The sequence below is a fragment of the Clytia hemisphaerica genome, unplaced genomic scaffold (assembly GCF_902728285.1).
Source record: "Clytia hemisphaerica strain Z4C2 unplaced genomic scaffold, Clytia hemisphaerica genome assembly, whole genome shotgun sequence".
Taxonomy (NCBI): Eukaryota; Metazoa; Cnidaria; class Hydrozoa; order Leptothecata; family Clytiidae; genus Clytia; species Clytia hemisphaerica.
In genome coordinates, this window is record NW_027104387.1 from 790,626 (window position 1) to 810,181 (window position 19,556).

Below are 19,556 nucleotides of genomic sequence, written 5' to 3' on the forward strand. Positions count from 1 at the left end.
AGCTAAATATGCATCAGTGAAAATTAATCTTCAGCTTGAATCAATTTGGCTTTGTGATTGGGTTAGGTCATCTTGATTCAATGGACCTTTTGCTAGACGCGATGTCATGTTGGATAATTTTAATACTCCAGCACTAATCAGAATAACTTAACTCCACGTTTCAATGGTTGCAGCAAGGGTAACTTTGGTTATTGTTATATTTTCTTTGCATTTTGGGTTGACCTTGGCGAAGATTTGTTCACTAACAAGTGAAACCGCTGCGAGTGGGAATCGAAACCTGTGTAGCATCCAAGGTCAATGACTACTGGTACTATACCACAAGCAACACCATGACACATTGCACCTAGCAAAAGGTATGGAACTATTATAGGCCAGGAGTAATTGATCAAACATTTCGATTACCAAACTACATTGTTGAACATAATCGAACCCCCAAAAGTTGCTAAAATTGTGACTATTCGATTAAGTTCGACAAAACATACTAAGTTCAACAAAGTACGACAACAAGAAATGTTCGACAAATTCAACAAAAATCTATACCTTCGAAAAAGTTCGAAAAAAGTTTGACGACAAAAAATGTTTGACGATTCAACAATAAACACGTTCAAAAAATTCGATGGAAATTCTGTTTGAAGGGTATTTTCTCGAATTACTGTTCGATTAAATTTCGACAAAATTTGATGTAATCAAACTAATCAAACTCTATTTAGGTCTTTTTTTAAAAAAGGTTTGATTAAGTTCGATTTCTTTAATCAAATTTAATCGAACTTTATATTTTTAGGAATTTTTAAAGTATTCTAGTAAAGTTTAAGAACCCAACTCAGTCGAACACTAATCGGACAACAAAGTTTCGACAAAGTTCGATTAAAAATACCGTTCGATAGACCTTTTCACTTTTCCATCCGCCATCTTGAAGTGTATGCAAAAATACAGGAACAAAAAAGTCGTGGTTGGATTTAGTTGGAAAATATGCAAAACATATGCAAGTTTACACGAAGATTAAAAAGCCAAAAAAGTATCTTATAAAGAAATACTATGATCATTAGAACAATAAAAGATGGAATTTCTTTAATCCAAAAAGAAAATATTTACAGAAAAAAAACAAAAGCTTTTTAGAATTTGTTTCTTAAAGACATAGCATATTCTGTTTCATGCCATTAAAAGGAAAACACTTTTGTCCTAAAAGGAAACACTCTTGTCTAATGCTCATTCCGACATTTTTAAAATTTCCGGGGGTTATGTTGTTTTGAATTGCTTAGGTCAGGGTTGCTAGTAACGGCTTGTCACTGTGCCGGGTTTCAAAACACGCAAACTGAAAGCAGTAATTATGACGTCACACATTCAGCGGGTTCAGATCAATGTTTGATTTGATCGTTTGGCGGTTCTCTCCCAGGAGAATAATTTACCGTCAGACGAATAGGGATTATTTTTTGTACTTTCGCGGGTGATTTTTCAGCTCTAGTTTATGTCTAATGTTATGGTTTTTTGAAGTGCTTGTTTTAAGAGATGGGCGAATTTGATTATTTCTAGTTTTCAAAAGAAGCAAATTTAATCGTTCTTCTACAAGATTAAACTTTAATATAATGCCAATTATGCATGTAAGTTTTATATTAATACTTTCTTTTTGCATATGTTTTGCATACTTTCTAAGGGAATTTCACCACGGCAATTCGGCCAACATAATTTTTGCATACAATTCATATGGCGGATGGAAAGGCGAAAAGGTCTATTGCTTGTGTTGGCTTATACCGTGAAGTCGGGTAGGGTAACTTATCAGTGGAGGAAACTTGCATACCCCTCCAAATGAATGACCTGCTTGGTCATTAAAATACAAAGTTAAATTAAACAAATGGTACGTAACTTGGTCTAAAGTCGACGACACCCCTCCTTAATTCCGACAACCTTTTTATCAGCTGAAATTTATAGAACGATTGAAACTGTTTTCTTTGCTTAGTGGTCAGAGAGGATAAATCTTTTTCAATCAATGATTCCAACTTTCAAATTATTCCTTTCTCTAAAGAAGGCTGTCAGAATTAGACGAGTGATGTCGATATTAGACCAACTTACGGTAGAGAAGAGCTAATATAACTTTTATCACTTAGATTTGACACCCCTGCCATAAATTTCTCCGTCAAATACACTAAATACTTAGTAACTGTTAGCTTCGTTCCGTATTTTTGCACCTCATGCAGTATTTCCTACCCCTAGCAAATTTCCTACCACAGACTTTTAATCAATAGCCTAAAGTTGTCTTATTAATGCGCAAAAAGCATATTTGGGGGAAAATTGTTTATTTATCAGTAGCGGCCTGGCTTAATTTTCTTGGTGGTGCAAACTATGAAATTGACGCCCCTGGTATTTTTGTCCTTATTTGCGCCCTCCACCATTAAGTGAAAATATTAAACTGTAAGAGCAGTGACTAGTTGAAAGTAACGCCGGGAATCTTTGAGTTAACAAACTTTTATTTATACGAAGGTGGTGGTAATGATAACTTGATATCTATTTCCTTGTTATTTCTGGTGGTACTTACTCTCCATTAAAGATCAATGGCTGAAAGGGCCCTAAATCCGAAAGTTGACAGGAATAAGGGTTCTTTGTAAATTCTGGCGCTGCAGGCAAAAAATTTGTGTGTGTAAAAAAAGTCAAACAGCTCAACAGATATTCTAAAAAGGAGAGAAGTTAGTCCGCATAAGACCACCAAAAACCACAGCGAGCAGTTTTCGATCAATCAATTCTCATTTGGGGGTGAGTATCCTCTTTAACCCCTGGTGGATACACAACACTTCTCTTGCTTTGACTTTTCGCAATTCAATGTTGATAGTAGTTTTGGAAGTGGAAGGAAGAGCGCAGCGAAAAAAATTTACATTGCACTTATAGAAGGCACTAAAAACGTGTCAAAGGGCGCCAAATAGCCCAACCAAAGATCAAAAGATTTTTGGGCCCCCTTGAAAAGCGTTTTGGCGCCACACTCAGTCTTTCTGGCTGGTGCACTGCACACCTGCACCCCCTGCCAGGCGCCACTGTTAGTAATGCATTATATTTTCGCGTTTCGTCTTGGCATTCTCAAAATAGTTAGAATGGTTGGATATTGTTTGTTGAACAATTTTTGAACAATTTTGACGTCTAGGTCTGTATTTTTTCCTTTCGTTTTTCGACGTCAGTTTTATCATTTGTTATGTTTTTGATTTATACATGGTTGTCTTAGAAATTGAATATCTTGAGTTTCACTTAAGCTTTTGAAACAAAACTTTCAACAGCGCTTACTTATATGCTAAGGATTAATTCGATGTAAAAATACGTCAAAAAATTAAGTTTAAAACAAAAACGTTTGTCAGTAGGAGTGGAAAAAAGGTGATACTTTTGCACAATCAACAGCGACACAGCAACTTTTTTACTATTGAAAGTTAGCCCTATTTATCAGTAACAAATTGGCAAAGTTTCGTTTGAATTCCATAAACCGTTTAGAAGTTAGATATAATTTAGTAAACAAAATTGACGTCAAAAAATGTCGCTATTTAAGCATTCTGGTCCGTAAAATAGACACCTACAAGAAAATTTCGGACAGCAAACAAGTAAATTCGGAAACTTCAGACATAGTGCTACATGATGATATTGTTTTGCACCTGCCTCTACGACTGTCATAGTTGACCTCCCCCGGACTAATATACAGGATTTAATAAAAAGGAAGATTCTTTCAGTAAGTTGTCTTAGTAGAAATTTCTTAGAGAAATGGCAGCTTAAAGTCCAAAGCTTACAAGTTGTTTAATACGTTTATTTATGTTACAATATAAATAAAGTGGAATTTGTTTTGATAGTTATTTCTAATCAACTGATGAATGCGAAAGCAAGAAACTTTAAGTATTGAAAAGAAGAAATACAACGTTTCTTAATCTTTATGTATGTTACAATATACATATTTGTCAAAAAAGGTTCCCCCGCTTTATTTCTAATTCCAAATGTTTTTTTATTTAAATAAACCAGCTGCACTGGGAAGGTCGCCTGAAAGAATACCTTAAAGAGCTTAAAAGTTTGAAAAAGTAAAAGACGAAAAGCTTAACAGTGTAACACGTATATGCGAATGTGCAAAATCGTTAATAAGCAACGTGCTTTTGATTTGCGTTAATGTCAAAATGGCTGAAGTGATTTTAAGTTAATGTTAGAAAAGATAAAATGAGATTGAATCAGCCTGAAAATATTCTTCAGAAACAAATATGTAATATAATATTATTTTTGTCATCCCTAAATCTTAAGGTTTTCAGAAAACTTATCATTTTTTAAAATATTAGGGACATAGGTGAAAATAGCCTAAATTTTTCTGAAGAGATAAAAAAAACCGTCCGAGTTAAGGACACATTCAAGTTATAGGGTTCGAGTTTGAAGACTTAATCATATCATGTTAACTTATATCAATGAATGTTTCGTGTTTACAATAAAAAAATTGCTGCTAGAAAGTTTCAATGAATTATTATAGTAAATCTAATAATACAGTTGAAGTAATCTTAAACAAAGTAAAAATAATTTGGAGGGAATTTAATATGGCTGCTGGCTTGAAAAATTAAATTTGACGGGAACTTATTTGTCTTAATAGATAAACATGGAGAAGAAAACAATAATCTAAATTTGGCAGCGGATGGCAGTAAAAGTTAAATTTGGATGATTTTGGCCCAATCACCAAGTAAGTAGTCCGCTAAATTTACCATCAACTGCTCTAACTTGGACTATTGACAAAACATTAGACGGCAATTCGGCCACCATTTCACCGAACCTCCAAAGTCATTTTATTTGAATTAATGAACGGCATATTAAAAAATACACGATTCTCTTTCGCACCGAGTAGCCTTTAAATCGAACTATGAAAAAAATCTGTAGTGGAACACGTGCGAATGTGGTCTGGAACGAAGAAGACCATATAGTGGCAAAACGATGGAGCGTTTAACGTCACTCGCGCGCACGTTACCACACTGGTTAATTGTTAATCCTATCGGGTGATGGACGGTTAGGCAGCTGGCTCTAATTCTCCAATCGGCGTCCGGTCATTTTGAATGAAAACAAAAAAGTTAAAAAGGGCGCGCTATCAGTGAAAGTTATATCTCCTGAATCTCTTTGACAACAAATTTGTTTTGATACCACCAAGTTTATCAACCACACTTTATGTCATAACATATCGCAATCAATTTCAGCCGGGCATATACTCAATAATGCAGTTGACAACTGGACAGCCGACAGTTGTATGTTTGTTCAAGAAATTTTAAGTCATACTCCCAAATGGTTACACAAAATTACTCGTCTTGGAACGGTGAATCATCGATCAAATCTTGCTTTATAGCGTTTAGGTGATAAATGTTCTTTTGCTTCACTTCAAATCTGCTAATTGTACCTAACATAATTCATGGTATAACTTGATCTGGCAATAATACAATGGTTAGGTTGCCATATACAGCGAGTGATCTTGGTTGGGACATGCTATCAACTGTTATCATAGATTTCGAGTAATAGAAACAATAATAAACTTTCTTCTCATCTTATCTATCAGAAAGGAGGTTTGTTTTCAACAACATCACGAGTGTGGTATGGAATAATATCAATGAAGAACCATAAATTTCAATTTCAATTTAGATTTGCACTTGTAGTAGAAACTTTCGGCAACCTTTCACGAGGCTTTTAATTATCTCCGTTATTTAGATTTCATTAAACAAGCTACTACGGAGCTAATTAGAATCTATCTATACCACAAAAACTGTCTGATAAGTTTGCATGGCGTAATATAACGGAGATAAAAAAGCTTATGCACAGAATTTACGCAGGAAATTATTCCTGATTCCCCGAACATTTAATCCGAATCGGGCGACCAAACTCACATTTTATAAAGTTTGTTCTTATAAAAAAAAACTATTTATAACCCCTTACATTACAGGAGTGGCTCAGGTGAAAAAACTTCCTAGGTAAAATAATTCGCATCACTGAGTGGGATTCGAAACCCTGAACACGGAAGTCAGAGTTGTGTTCGCTTATATCCATACCTATTTTCAGAAATACACGTTTTTTAATAACAACAAACTTTATAACAAAATAAGGCTCGACGACCAAACTATTAAGAAAAAGTTAGGAACTATATAAAATTGTGGACTCTTAAAACACCCGATTTCTTGAGAAAATGCACAAAATACTTCCACACCACTATGTTATCTTAGCCTTAAAAAAGTTTGAAGTTTCTTATAAAAAAACATATAAAACAAAACAAATCACTACCTGATTTCCTTGAAAGATTTTCATCCAATAGATCGGGCATGTACGCATCTGAAGTGAGTCTAAATACAAGTTGGGGTCGTGTAGCCTGGATTCTTCAGCCATAATGCAAAACCCTGAAACAACTAAAAATGAAAGAAGCTTAGAAAAAAAAAGAATAAATATCATTTTTGATTTCTAATTAAAATTGTAACTAATTTTAACTCATTGATTCATGGCTGCGGGCTTTGGATTTCGTTATTGATTAAGCTCTGGCTATACCATAAAAGAACTTAATTTTGGCATACTCTCGTGGTACCTAATAACGGGGGTTTGGAATAAGCGGGTGGGAATGCTTTCTCAAAAACTTAATAAGCGGAAGGGGGATTGGAATGGAAATGTCGGGTCGAAAAGTCTTGAAAAGGGGCCAATACTTTTGAATTAGGGCAAAAGAGGGAATACTTTCCAAAGATCACTAAGCAGCAGGAGGGGCCATCGGAGCCTAACCAAAAACTTATTTGTTCTCAAAAAGAATATACTTCTTCAATTAATGACTGGTTCATTAGTCTTTTGAAATTAAATTAAGGTCCAGCAATTAACAAGAAGAAGATACGAAAATAATTACCCCGATAGCACTTCGTGGAATTCTTCGCGTATTGGTGCTCCTTCGCAGGTGTTTTATTATTCGATTCATCACCGCTCTCTCCCAAGGTGCTTTTTTCTTGATGATAACTAGCAGTTGCCCGAAGGCTGTTTCTTCATGTTTTTCGACGGGATGAGAGCGTAGGTGATTGGAAGATCTCATGCCAACACCAGTGCGACTCGGGATTCTGAAAAAGAAGACGAAAAGTCATCTTAAGTTATACAACGTACCAAAAATGAGTAGGGTAATGCATTTTACTTAGTAAAGTAAAATTACTTAACCTACTGGTTTCACACCGAATTATAGTCTAATGTAAAATTAACTTCACCTCAAAAAAAGGTTAACTCATCAGGGGCGTAAGTACTAAGTTTTAGCGTAGCGCAATATATTTTTCCTTTGACTTTACATCGTCGGGGTCCACTTAAAGCTATTATATCTTTGAAAAGCTATGATGAAAGCTATTATGGATTTCGCGATTAAGTTGCCCCGTATTATATGGTAGTTCTAATTTTTAGTTTTCACTTAGGCGGACGTAAAACAGATTCTAGTTGTTTTGCAAGGTATAAAAAAAATATGATGAACGATGTTTTCAGTCTGTTCCTCTAAAGAATCCTGCAAAATAAAAAAATATAGCGTTTCTGGAACCAACCGGGTGAAAAATAATAATTTTCTGATCTGGCCACAGACTATGGGTTCATCTATACAGTATAGTTCATTATAAAAAAAATCAAGTTGGAGCATTTAAGCTATAAAAGTAGTTTGGTTAGATATTCCCACTTGTAGATCAAGAATTGTTTGTTAGTTAGTAGTTGATACATTAGTATATCCAGGGCTTACTTCATACTGTTTGTACATAAAAGTTATTGTTAAAGTTCTATTTCAATGATCTTATATATTACTTAAGTCATCAAAAAAATCAAACAAAAATTTTTTTCTGGCCGGCCGCATCAAAGCTTTTTTCCTTCACCCGCATTCCGGAAACACTACATTTTTTTTTATTTTTGCCTGACAGCAAAATTTTTCTACATTTTTTAAATGCATGTGGAAGAAAATGTCAAGTTAAAGAAAACATTTTCTACATTTTAAACGCACGGGGAAAAAGATGTCCAAGTTTACAGCAAAAACTTCCACGTTTTTAAAGCACGTGAAAGAAAATGTCCAAATTCACAGCAAAAATTTCCACGTTTTAAACGCACGTGGAAGAAAATATCCAAATTCACAACCAAAAGTTTTCCACGTTTTAAGCGCACGTGGAGGAAAATGTCCAAATTCACAACCAAAGGTTTTCCACGTTTAAAATGCACGTGGAAGAAAATGTCCAAATTCACAGCAAAAGTTTCCACGTTTTAAACGGGGCAGAAAATTTTGTCCAAAACAAAAAGCTAACCAGTTCATTTTTAACCACAACCATTTCCTTGGGTTGCCGCATCTACCACATTAAAAACGACCATCATTAAAAAGTGAGTTCAAACTTTTTTGATGTCGCAAGTATTTAATTTTTCAAATACAGTATAGCATGGTCAGATTTATCCACAAATATTCAGTCAACTGCCTTGTTAGAATTTGTGTAAATATACGGGCAAAATTGAAGTTAGTTTGTTGTGAAAGTTGATAAAATATCGACCGGATAAAATATCCTGTTTTTCAAGAAGAGATTGCATCAATCTCTCATGCCAAACCAGACGAAACATCAAATTCAGGAAGGAATAATAAGAAAACTTCATCATCAACCATTTCTTGTAACAATCACACAAAAATCATGATCCAATTCAACTCATTAAAGCATAAAAACCAAAGAAAAATAGCGAAAGAGCGGTAGCAACCAGTTGTTTATTTTTGCCGCCATCTTTGTTTTGACTGTTAAAAGGCAGTATGGTCCGATCAACAATACGCTTCCGAACCGAGCGACGTTTCCCGATCGAGAAGGATACTTATATTTTCCCGCGACGTTTCTCGAAGAAATGACGTATTCATCGTCGTATGAAAAACATCCTACTGTTTTTCACGCCGGAGCTCGATTTGGAAAAAATCCATTACGTAATGCTTCCAACAGTCAGTCGGGTACAGGCGATAGTTCTCCATATTGGGACTTAAGACAGTTGCACACGACGACGAAAGTCTGAATGGAAACGAGGCTGAAAAAGGGTAAAAATCGATTTTATCACTCCGCATATCAGCTTTTTTTTCCCGCGCTTTTGCCAAAAGAATCGCACTCGCTCGCTGCGCTCGCTCGTGCGTAATAAAGTTGGGACGAGATGGAGTTTTTACAAGCTCTTGTTTGATTTGGTTGGTCGTTAACCAGTAATAAAGATATTTTGTTACTTGTTCTAAAGAACGCGTCATTTTTATCACTTCAAATGACCAATTATTTAGTATCTTATAAAAACTCCATCCCATCTGATAAAGTTATGGGGTGGTGGTCCGAGCAAAGTCTTTGGTCCGAGCGAGCGAGAGAGATTTTTTATAAGAATCCATAATGCTCAATTTGCAAAAATTTAAAAACTTAAGAATCATAATGCTTCAAACTTATAATAGCATTTTGAAATTTAACATTTTGTCTACTCTTTCACATCTCCTCCTCCTCTTATCTTATTTTGCTGTTTGGTCTTGGAGAACAATGTTTTCGAAAATATTAAAATATAAGTTGAATAAAATTAAAGTCTATTCACGATAAGTGTGCACTCTTTTTTCATTTACCTATAACCTTTGAAGGAATTCTTCAATCTTTATAAATTTGGTATCATTGGAAAGATATTAGTGAGTGGAACAATTTGAAATAAAAAAATCTTTAAAATAATTCTAAAAATGAAGATGAAAATGAAGAAGAAAAAAATGAAGATCTTGTAGAAAAGTGCTATAACTATCATTTTCACTGAAGTGAAACCTTGATTATCGAACGTCATCACTGTGAAAAAATTTCTCAAAAATAATCATTCAGTCAAAAGATATCAAACAAAGTTATAAGCTAATTGACGTCTAAAAACGCTGTTTTCTGCTGTTTTCTGCTGTTTTTTGGGGTCAATCACTTATCAACTTTGTATCATAACTTTGTATTGAATAAATATTTTAGTGAAATTTCTTCACAGTAATGACCTCCAAAGATCAAAGAATCTCTCCAGTGAAAATGATAGTTATAGCACTTTTCTACAAGATCTTCATTTTTTTCTTCTTCATTTTCATCTTCATTTTTAGAATTCTTTTGAAGATTTTTTTATTCAAATTGTTCCACTCACAAATATCTCTCCAACGATACCAAATTTATAAAGATTGAAGAATTCCTTCACAAGTTATAGGTAAAAGAAAAAAGAGTGCACACTTATCGTGAATAGACTTTTTTAAATGGGAAATTTTTTGATAATATTGAAAAAATCATTGCCCTTTTTTTCAAATCTAATCTAAGGATTGCTCAAAGAATATTTAAGGGCTTTTTCTTGCAGCGTGATTACGTGACTTGGAAATTTTTTCTTCGTGATAGCGTGATGAGACGTTGAGAGGTCAAAACGTGATCGTGATTTGAAAGATTTTTTAGCTGTGGCGATACGTGATTTTGAGTTTCTTCAAAGGGATGCGTGATTGTCCATTCTTTTTGCTGATTTGCGTGATCGTGATTGAAGAAAAAAAATTGCGTGATATCGGAATCATGAAACTCGTATTAAAACAGAAATTAATCAGAAATTGAAACCTGTAACAAGTTTCCTTCGGTTTAATTCCTTAAGGTGGGAGTCACATGAAGCTTTGAGATTTGGTGAAAAAAATATCGATTTCGGGATTTTGCGCGTTTCATGACCCTATACCCTTTCTGAACACACCCTGAAAATTTTAAGGCCATAGCATTTATATTTCCTGAGATATAACGTTTTTTCTAGACCCTGATCTAAAGTATTTTCCTTAGCAACGAAAAATCATACCCGTTGCTAGGGCCTGATTTCTTTATGGCTGATCTAAACATAGGATCATGACATACCAAACGAAAGATCTTTTTACGCCCTTTTCGGGCGTCTAAGTCAATACCGCCTTTTTTTCGCGGGATTTCCTAATATCAAAGATGGTAACCAAAGAAGTGATATTCTTAAAAACATACAAATTTTGGAGCCAGCCAGTGTTTTTGACTATGAAAACTGCTTTAATTGGGAAATGTTGGATTGACTGATGACATTTTTTACTCTTTAATGTCATTCTTTTCAACTAAGAAAGCTTGAGTGAGGTGAAACCAAAGACTTGATTCTCAAACTCAACGTTTCCGATATGAACTTAGTTTGGACGACGACGACACCTACCAAAAAACTTTGAAGGCCAAAGAGATGAAAGGCATATTCAATGATGTATCTATTTAAATGTCCAATTGTTTAGGGAATAGAAAGCCTGGAGGCTGGTTTAACAATTGTGTGTGATGAATTATTAAAGGTCTGCGACACTCCCTTCGCGCCCTCTGGCTGGATTATTTACATTCACGAGAAATCGTGCACGGCTAGATGTCCAAGTGGATTCTTGTATCACAACAGATCAACTTTAAATTAACTTATGACTGACAGAATCAGTGAGGAAAATATACTAGGATGATCTATTACATTGAAAATATGGTATTTGTTGTGAAAACACACTTAAAATGACTTAAATCAATGTTGACGTGGAGTTTGGCGCAAAATTTTAAGGATTGGCGCACATCACGGAAAGTGATAAGTTGGAATTTCTGGACTATTTTGATATTTGAAAGCCTTTTCTAAAGTATATAAAGTAGAACTTTATTCCATTTTTGTCAAACAGAGAAAGAATTTTGTAAAACGGTCGATTTATTACAGAGAAATAGAGAGATATATCTACTTCTGACTTTACGGACCGTTTTCTCAAAATAGGTTTCAGGGGGTTTTCGCACACCTTGGCAACGTTTTCTCAGGATTGGAAAGAGCTATGATCATGAAATTTTCAGGAGTTGCTCCATTTATGGTTTGCTATGGAATGAATGGATTAAATTTTTGAAAAAATCTAGAAAAATCAATTTTCGACTTTAAAACTCAAATTTTCCATTTTTTAGGTTCCAGACCCCCTGGAATGAAATTTTGAAAAAATTATCCATTCATTCCACAGCTTATCCAAATACTAGCAACTTCCAAAAAAAATTTTTGGAATAGCTTTTATAGATTTTTCTGAAACGCTGCCAAAGTATTTTGATAGTGTATTACCCCCTGGCTGATATTACCCCCGTCTTGGCTATTTTTAGAATTTTTTTTAAATTTTTCACATTGTCTATTGTTATATTACATTTCTGGAAAGTTTCATTTAGAAATCTTTTCTGCTTCAAAAATTATGATGAAAAATGTAAAATTTCAATTTTCTCCATTCTTCATGTGACTCCCACCTTAAGGTATGTCCCGGGGGTACTTAGGCAAAAATAGGTGCTGGGTATGTGCAGACGGTAAGGGTCGGGTTTTTCTTCTTTCAAAGTCTCTCTAAGGGTTACAAAAATCAGGAAATTTCAAAGTAGTCTCTCTAAGGGTTGGAAAAATCACGATTTTTAGGAAAAAATTTTGATTTTGAGAGAAAAAATTACAAAAAAGTCTCACTAAGGGTAGGAAATTTTCGAGAATCAGAGAAAATTTTTCGAAAAAGTCTCTCGGAGGTATGTCTAATTCTTTTTCTTTCAAGAGCAAAGTCAGTAGTTTTACTTTATAGGCCTATCATGAATTATACATTAAATACAATCCAATAAAAATGAAAATTATTGTATGATCCATTCATAGACCAAATTCTCCTCCTACTTGTCACCTTCATTAAAATTTATGGTACGAAAAAAAAAACGGAAATTCGAAATTGTTAAAGATTTTTCCTTATGCTTTCTTTCTATATACTAATCGACATCATATTAAATAAAAAGGGAAATATTATGATGAGAAGAAGAATAACTGGAGTGACCATTTTTAAAGGAGAACCTGACCTGACAAAAGAATTTTACGAATTGCACCACCATCAATAATGCAGGAAATTGAAAAGAAGAAAGAATACAATAAAAAACATTCGAAGAAGTTTATTATGGATATGATGTGGAATTCTCTGGACGAAAATAAATGAAAAGATCCATCATTTACACTGAGAAAAAATCCAGGACTAGGATTTCTGGTTGATTTGATTATAGAAGTTATTTGAGCGGGCACGAGAATACAAAATGTCGAAGCGCGAGAAACCAATGAAATTAGAACAATTTTGTGTGTTCATAGATGAAGAAAAAAAGGTACAAAATTGATGATTTTCACAAAATTTGAGCTTAATGTCTTAATTGGAAAATCTAATTTGTTCGATAGGTGTATACCGTACATCTGCAACCGATACTTCGATCATCAGCCCCCGGGGGGGGGGGGGTACTAGGGCAAGATGGGTTACGGGGATGCTCCGCTGGTCAGGGTACCTTTTCTAACCTCCAAGAGTCCCAGGTAGGGTTGCAAAAACACCAAAATAGAAAAATCAGTCCCTCGTAGGGTGCCTTTTTTTGGAAAATTTGGGGAAAAAGTAGAAAATTTTGGAATTTCAGTCCCATTCAGGGTCACTTTTTTCGCAAATTTCGAGTCCCACGTAGGGTCCATTTTTCGAACCTCAGCGGAGCACGGGGGTCGGTCGACAAGGGTAGTACCCCCCTCGGACATCAGCCGCATTGAGAGAGAATGTTAATGAGAATGAGTGAAACACCCCTGTGTCCCACTGAAAATTAAGCAAAGATTTCGTAACCGGTGGGAAAACATGCTTGAATTTCAGCCCCACTGAGAAATTGACTTTGATTTCATCCCCATTCGAAATTCCATGTTTAAAAATTGTACTCCAAAACCATCCCACTGGGTCTTTTAACCTTGGAACAATAAAATTTCTATCCCCATTAGGATTTCAATATGAATTTTTATCCCCACTGAGGAAAAAAGTTCCACCGGGGCTGTGACAAAGGGGTGTAGTGATGTGAAGGTAGAGAGTTTATCACCATATTTCCCTAATACCCTGGCTAGAAGTGCTTAGGATTAGCGACAGTCAAACGGTACTAAAATTCATTCACAAGTTTACCACCCAGGCGAAACGTCCTCAATTTTAAAGTTAACTGTCCCAAATTTTTTGAATTTGAAACATAAGACATGAAAATAAATTGGATTTAATCACAAAAAAAATGTTGCAGTAAGCCCTCACTTATTTAACTGATTCGCATTTCCATAATTCGAACAAGTAAGATTCCCCCATTTCAAGTTCGAATTAGTGAGAGTTATTTGTACTATAAAATGTCACGATTTCACAGGTTTACTACCCAGGTGAAACGTTTGCTGGCACACTACACGTATCATTGCGAGAACAAATGATGGTAGCTGGCATAAGTGTAACATTTTGTGGACAAGTTAAAACGTGTTGGCATGAAGGAGCAGGTGAAGAGAAGAAAACATTCACTGGCGAAGAAGTGCTGTTCAGAAAATCTAAGGTACAGAGGCTGTTCATATTGAGAATATATGAACTATAATGATCTATTTGATATATTTTTCAGCCATTTGATTGTAAGCTTGATGACACAGGAATTTAAAAGGGGACCATCACGACGTGTTCTTCAAGTGACAAAAGATTCTCGTTTTCCTTACTGAACTCAAATGATGCGAAGAAATTTGAGCGAATAGGCTAATTAGCGAATCGTACCCATAGCCACTCGCACCACTTTCTTAATTTTACTGATAGTGGTGATTCTTTCGAGAGTAACCTCACATTGGGCTTTTCCAGAAAAATAATATACCCCACTGTTGAGGATATTGATTTTTCGAAGTATCTGGATATCCTACTTTATTAGTAAAGACCCCTGGACCCTGTATATCTACTCTTAAAAATATGCTTACCCCTGGATATCATATTTTTTACTTGAAAAGACACTTTACCTCCTGGATATCGGCTCTCTTGTAGATGTTTAACCCCCTGGATATCCACTTTTGAGCAAAAATCGTTAATCCCCTGGATATCCAATATCCTCAACAGGGGGGCACGGACTATTTCTGTAAAAGCCCATTCAATATTGAGTAATTTTGACCCCTAATAATTCAACTAGATCACAGGCCAAAAAGGTTTATTAAAGTCAACTATGTATCTTACAACAAGGTTTTGTTCGGCAACGCACCGACATCAATTGAGAAGAGAACGATGCCAGGAAAACCGCACAAAGCTGGAGAGTTTGATTACAACTTCAAGTTCACATTCCCACAAATTTTACCATCGTCTTTTGAAAGTTCCTTTGGTAGTATCCGATATTACGTTAAAGGTGAGTTTGTACCCGGTACAATCATGGTCGAAATAGAATGAAAATTCCGCTTATTTTAACGTTTTTCAAGATTTAAAGATCTGGCGAGAAAGTCGATTTTGGGCTATCTCTTTAACTTAATCGAATTTTTCAATTTGGGAGGGGGTAGACTTCCAGGCTATATTCTGAGCCTTATTGGACTATTTTTGAACTTTTGGATCCTGAGATCTTAAGTCTAGTGTTAAAACTCAGAGTTAAAACTCTACCCTTCAAACCTACTTTAGAGCACTTACAAATAGATTGTGGTTTCAAAACTCGGTGGATTTCCCTTTTTTCTCAAATATTACGACCATGATTGTAGTACTATCTATTCTCTTCTTGCGCTAACATACGCCCGGGCGTTTATCAAATACTTTATTCGATGGGGCGTTTATTACCGCCGTTTTGTATAAGATTACTACTCAAGCACTAAGATTCTTCTTACTTTCCGGAATTCTTCTTCTATTTTTTCTGGGATAACCGACATGAGATTGAAAAGGGTATCTTTCTAAAGGTACAGAAAATCTTGTGTTTACTCACGAAACTTTCTAACTTTCGAAGCTCATTTTTCAAAAGGAAAAAAGGCGCTGTGGTATAGTGGTCATTGACCTTGGTTACTGCACAGGCGACTGAAGTTCGATTCCCACTCGCAGCGGTTCACTTGGCAAGTGAATGAACCTTCGCCCGGGTCAACCCATGCCATGTGAGGCGAATTGGGTAGTCAGTCCAAGGTGCTGACGGGGCGCTCATTGAAAGCGTCTATAGTTGCGAAAATAGGCCTCAAAGCCTTCTGCAACTCAACCAAATAGAAATTCAACTACCCAAAGTTCTGGTCTTTTTCCACTAGAAAAGTGGCAGTGGAATCTTAGTGCGGAAATGGGAATCTTATGGAAAACAACGGAAATGGAGGTGTTCATTCCGAAAAGGAGCGAAGGAGGGGGGGTTAAAAAGAAAGAAGCTGGTATCATATGAAACTGCTTAATATTACGACCCTGTACTTGACGCCGCCCGATGCACTGTGTGCAAAGGTATTTTATCCAATGTTGTTTTAATCGTGTTGAATGTAATAGAAAAGAAAATTTAAGTGCAATATAACCTACTTCCATTTTCCACATAGGCCATTTCACAGTCGAAATGAATCATGGGTAATCAGGACTGATTGCGCTTCCATAACGGCTTCCCGTTGGCTAGATACGCAAAAACATCAACAAATTTAGACCAACAGAAAGTTGTTATCACAGTACGGTCTTGAGTACCGATGATTTATTTTGACTGTGGCATGGCCTATATTTCAACACCCCTGTCTCACAGCCCGGTGGAACTTTTTTCTTCAGGAGGGATAAAAATCCCTATCGAAATCCCAATGAGGATAGAAATTTTATTGTTCCAAGGTTAAAAAATCCAGTGGGGATGGTTTTGGAGTGCAATTTTTAGACATTGATTTTCGAGTGGGGATGAAATCAAAGTCAATTTCCCAGTCATTTTCCCAGGGTATTCTCCTACCGGGGACCAAATATCTGTCAAATTTTCCAGTGGGAATGGGGTCCCAGCGGGTCTGTGACATTTCAAGTGTCATACTATATAACTTTTCAATTTCCAGGACAAATCCATAAACCAGGTATCAAATTAGATTTTATAACCAAAGTCCCATTAACAGTAATTGACAGAATCGATACGACGGAAATGTATTGCTTCACACGAAAAGAAGATGAAATCCTACAAACCATTGGTTGTTTTGGTATAAAATCAGGGCCTGTATTTTGCAAAGCGGACATAGATCGTGGTTGTTATATACCTGGTGAATATATTGTCTTTAATGCGCATGTCGAGAATCATTCTAAAAAGACATTGAAAGGTTTGAAAGCGAGGCTAGATCAAGTGGTGGATTATTTCGCCGAAGATGGAAGTGGACATAAAATTTCAAGGAAAACACTGGTGAGACTCAAAGGTAAGATTTCAAGGAAAACACTAGTGATACCAAAAAACTTTCTTGGTGATACTCAAAGGTAAGATTATCCAGTCGTATATAGATAAATTTTAACGGGGATTAAATTTCGCAAAATTTCGCGAATTTGGGTGTCTTCCGAGAAATTAAGTTCCAATGGAAATATGAAAAGGTCTTATCCGCGAAATTTTTTAGAGCAAGACTTAAGAAATGTCAAATACAGTTGACGATCTCTAATTCGATCTTCAAGGGGAATTGGATTTTCATCGAATAAGGAAGCTTATCGAATAAGGAAGCTTATCGAATAAGGGAGCGTCGTTTATGAGTGTTTCTTATTGACGGGGACTTTAAATTTCATCGAATAAGGGAGCCTATCGAATAGTAGAACGTCGAATTAGAGAGCGTCAACTGTAGTTACTTTTAAAATGTTAACATGAGCTCAACCGCGAGAATTTATCTTATTAAAGTATGATAGAGAGTGTTAATTTCCGTACAAGGAATATGGATACAGCCGACGCTCTTAAATTCGACGTTCTACTATTCGCAACACTGCATTATTCGATAATATTGAAGGCTTACCGTCTACAAGAAACGACGCCCGGCGGGAGGGTAAATTTGTCAAAGTTGGGTACGGGGACGTGCCGTTGGTAAGGGTCCTTTTTTTAGGCTCTGAAGATATCTGACAGGGTCTCAAATTTTTCTAATTTTCTTAATGTGTACCTGACAAGGCACTTTTGTTTTTGTGGAAAATGTTTAGGGTGGAAAGTATAAATTTTCGTCTCCTTTTAGTCGCTTTGCTTCTTTTCAGGGTGAAAATGTAAAGTTTTTCGATTTTTCGTTCTGAATTTTTCGTTGCTCCCAAATTTACCAAACATTCATATCTGACAGGGTTTACTTTCCAAACTCCAGTGGCACATCCCATTCAGCCGTCAAGGTCAGTGTTCTCTCCCCCGGGAAGCGACGTTCTACTATTCGATAAACTCCCTTATTCAATCAAAATAGAATTTCTCCTAAAAGTCGAATTAGAGAACGTCAACAACGATACTACTACGTTATTATTTTCCGTCAGAAAAAACAATTTCAAGGCTGACGACTAATAAAAGGAGGTCATTTAGTCCTAATTTTCAATAATTCATTGCGAATGGTTTTTTAACAATTAATAATCTACAAGCATTAGACTACTAGGTTTTTCAACACTGTATTTCTCTAAAATGTCAAATTTTCAGGGCCAAAAGTTCACGCAGGAGAAACATTTTGAAAGCTGTGGATAAAAAGAGGTCATTTAGTCCTGATCTCCAATAATTCGTTGCGACTGGATTTAAAGAAATTAGAAATCCACAAGCATTAAACCACTAAATTTTCCAACCCTTATTCTCTAAAATATCAAATTTCCAGGGCCAAAAGTTTACCCTGGAGAAACACTTGAATGGTCAAATCAATCACTGCAGATACCAATCACTGAACCAAGCATCCATAACTGCAGTTTGATCAATATACGATATGTGATTGTCATTTATGTCGATGTCAGATGTTTCAACAATGTTTGCGTCCCATTTGAACTCATCGTTGGCACCATACCAGGACATATTCAATGTAAGTTTGAGCCTGCAGAAAAATAAAGCATACCTTACCGGGGAAAAGAATGTCGGAGTTTTATTTAGTCGGGGTTTTTTTTCGTCAGGGAAAAATTTCGTCACCTAGTCGAGGCATTTTCGTCACTTTTCCCCGACATTTCTTTCCCTGATAAGGTATTCATGATATGCAACATTGGAATGTTTTCCACGGACCCAAAAGCTGATTGGTTTCAAGTGACGTTTTACGAGATCAACAAAAGTAGGCGGCAAACGCTATTTTCCATTGTTGTCACGTGATTTCTTTGGTAGGAAACCCTACCAAAACTTGCTTCACTTTTCAATAAAGGCCAAGGATCTAGCTCTTCGGGCTATGATAAATCATTGATTGTGCTATTATTTCATGCATTTTGAGTAAAAGTGTATCTAAGGACTAAAAACTTAGTCTCTTTTTTCTTTTAGCTGGAAACGTTACACATTCGTACAAATCAATTCCAAACGCATGCACGGTCAGTTTCAACGATGAACAAGAAGAAGTTTGCAAAATTACACATGAAGTTGAATATCTACCTGCTTACCCGTATTTAGAAAGAACAAGTAACAAAGATGAAAAAGAACTCATTGTCGAAGATCTCACTTGATAATCCGGTCTAGAAACCTGGAAACGAAAACCCGCTTGCTGAAAAGGCCTTTTCATAAATCTTGTCACGAACATCACTTGCCTCGTATTCAAACAATTACAATGGTTATTATGTCCCTTGAGAAAAAAATTATTTTTTTATGAAAAGAAAGTAGTTTTAATAAAATCTGCTGGAGGTTAATCACCATGGCGATAATTTCAAAACGAGGCAAGTGATGTTCGTGACGTAATTTATGAAAAGGTTTTATCCG

The 19,556-nt window shown here is 35.7% G+C and overlaps 2 protein-coding genes across 2 annotated transcripts in view; one reads left to right on the forward strand and one right to left on the reverse strand.

The window, feature by feature from the left end:
• The window catches only part of LOC136819517 (ectopic P granules protein 5 homolog), a 72,011-nt gene extending 65,660 nt beyond the window's left edge, over positions 1–6,351 (reverse strand). Inside the window, exon 1 of the mRNA XM_067075750.1 lies at positions 6,250–6,351. Within this exon, the coding sequence (XP_066931851.1) occupies positions 6,250–6,351 (102 nt within the window). The remainder of the gene's footprint in view (positions 1–6,249) is intronic.
• Positions 6,352–12,229: 5,878 nt separating this feature from the next.
• On the forward strand, positions 12,230–19,306 carry LOC136819518 (arrestin domain-containing protein 3-like). The gene is made up of 6 exons (XM_067075753.1): positions 12,230–13,094; positions 14,136–14,312; positions 14,972–15,131; positions 16,750–17,097; positions 18,490–18,687; positions 19,128–19,306. Exons 1-6 carry the CDS (start codon positions 13,029–13,031, stop codon positions 19,304–19,306), a joined length of 1,128 nt encoding a protein of 375 aa, XP_066931854.1. The 5' UTR covers positions 12,230–13,028.
• The last annotated feature ends 250 nt before the right edge of the window (positions 19,307–19,556 follow it).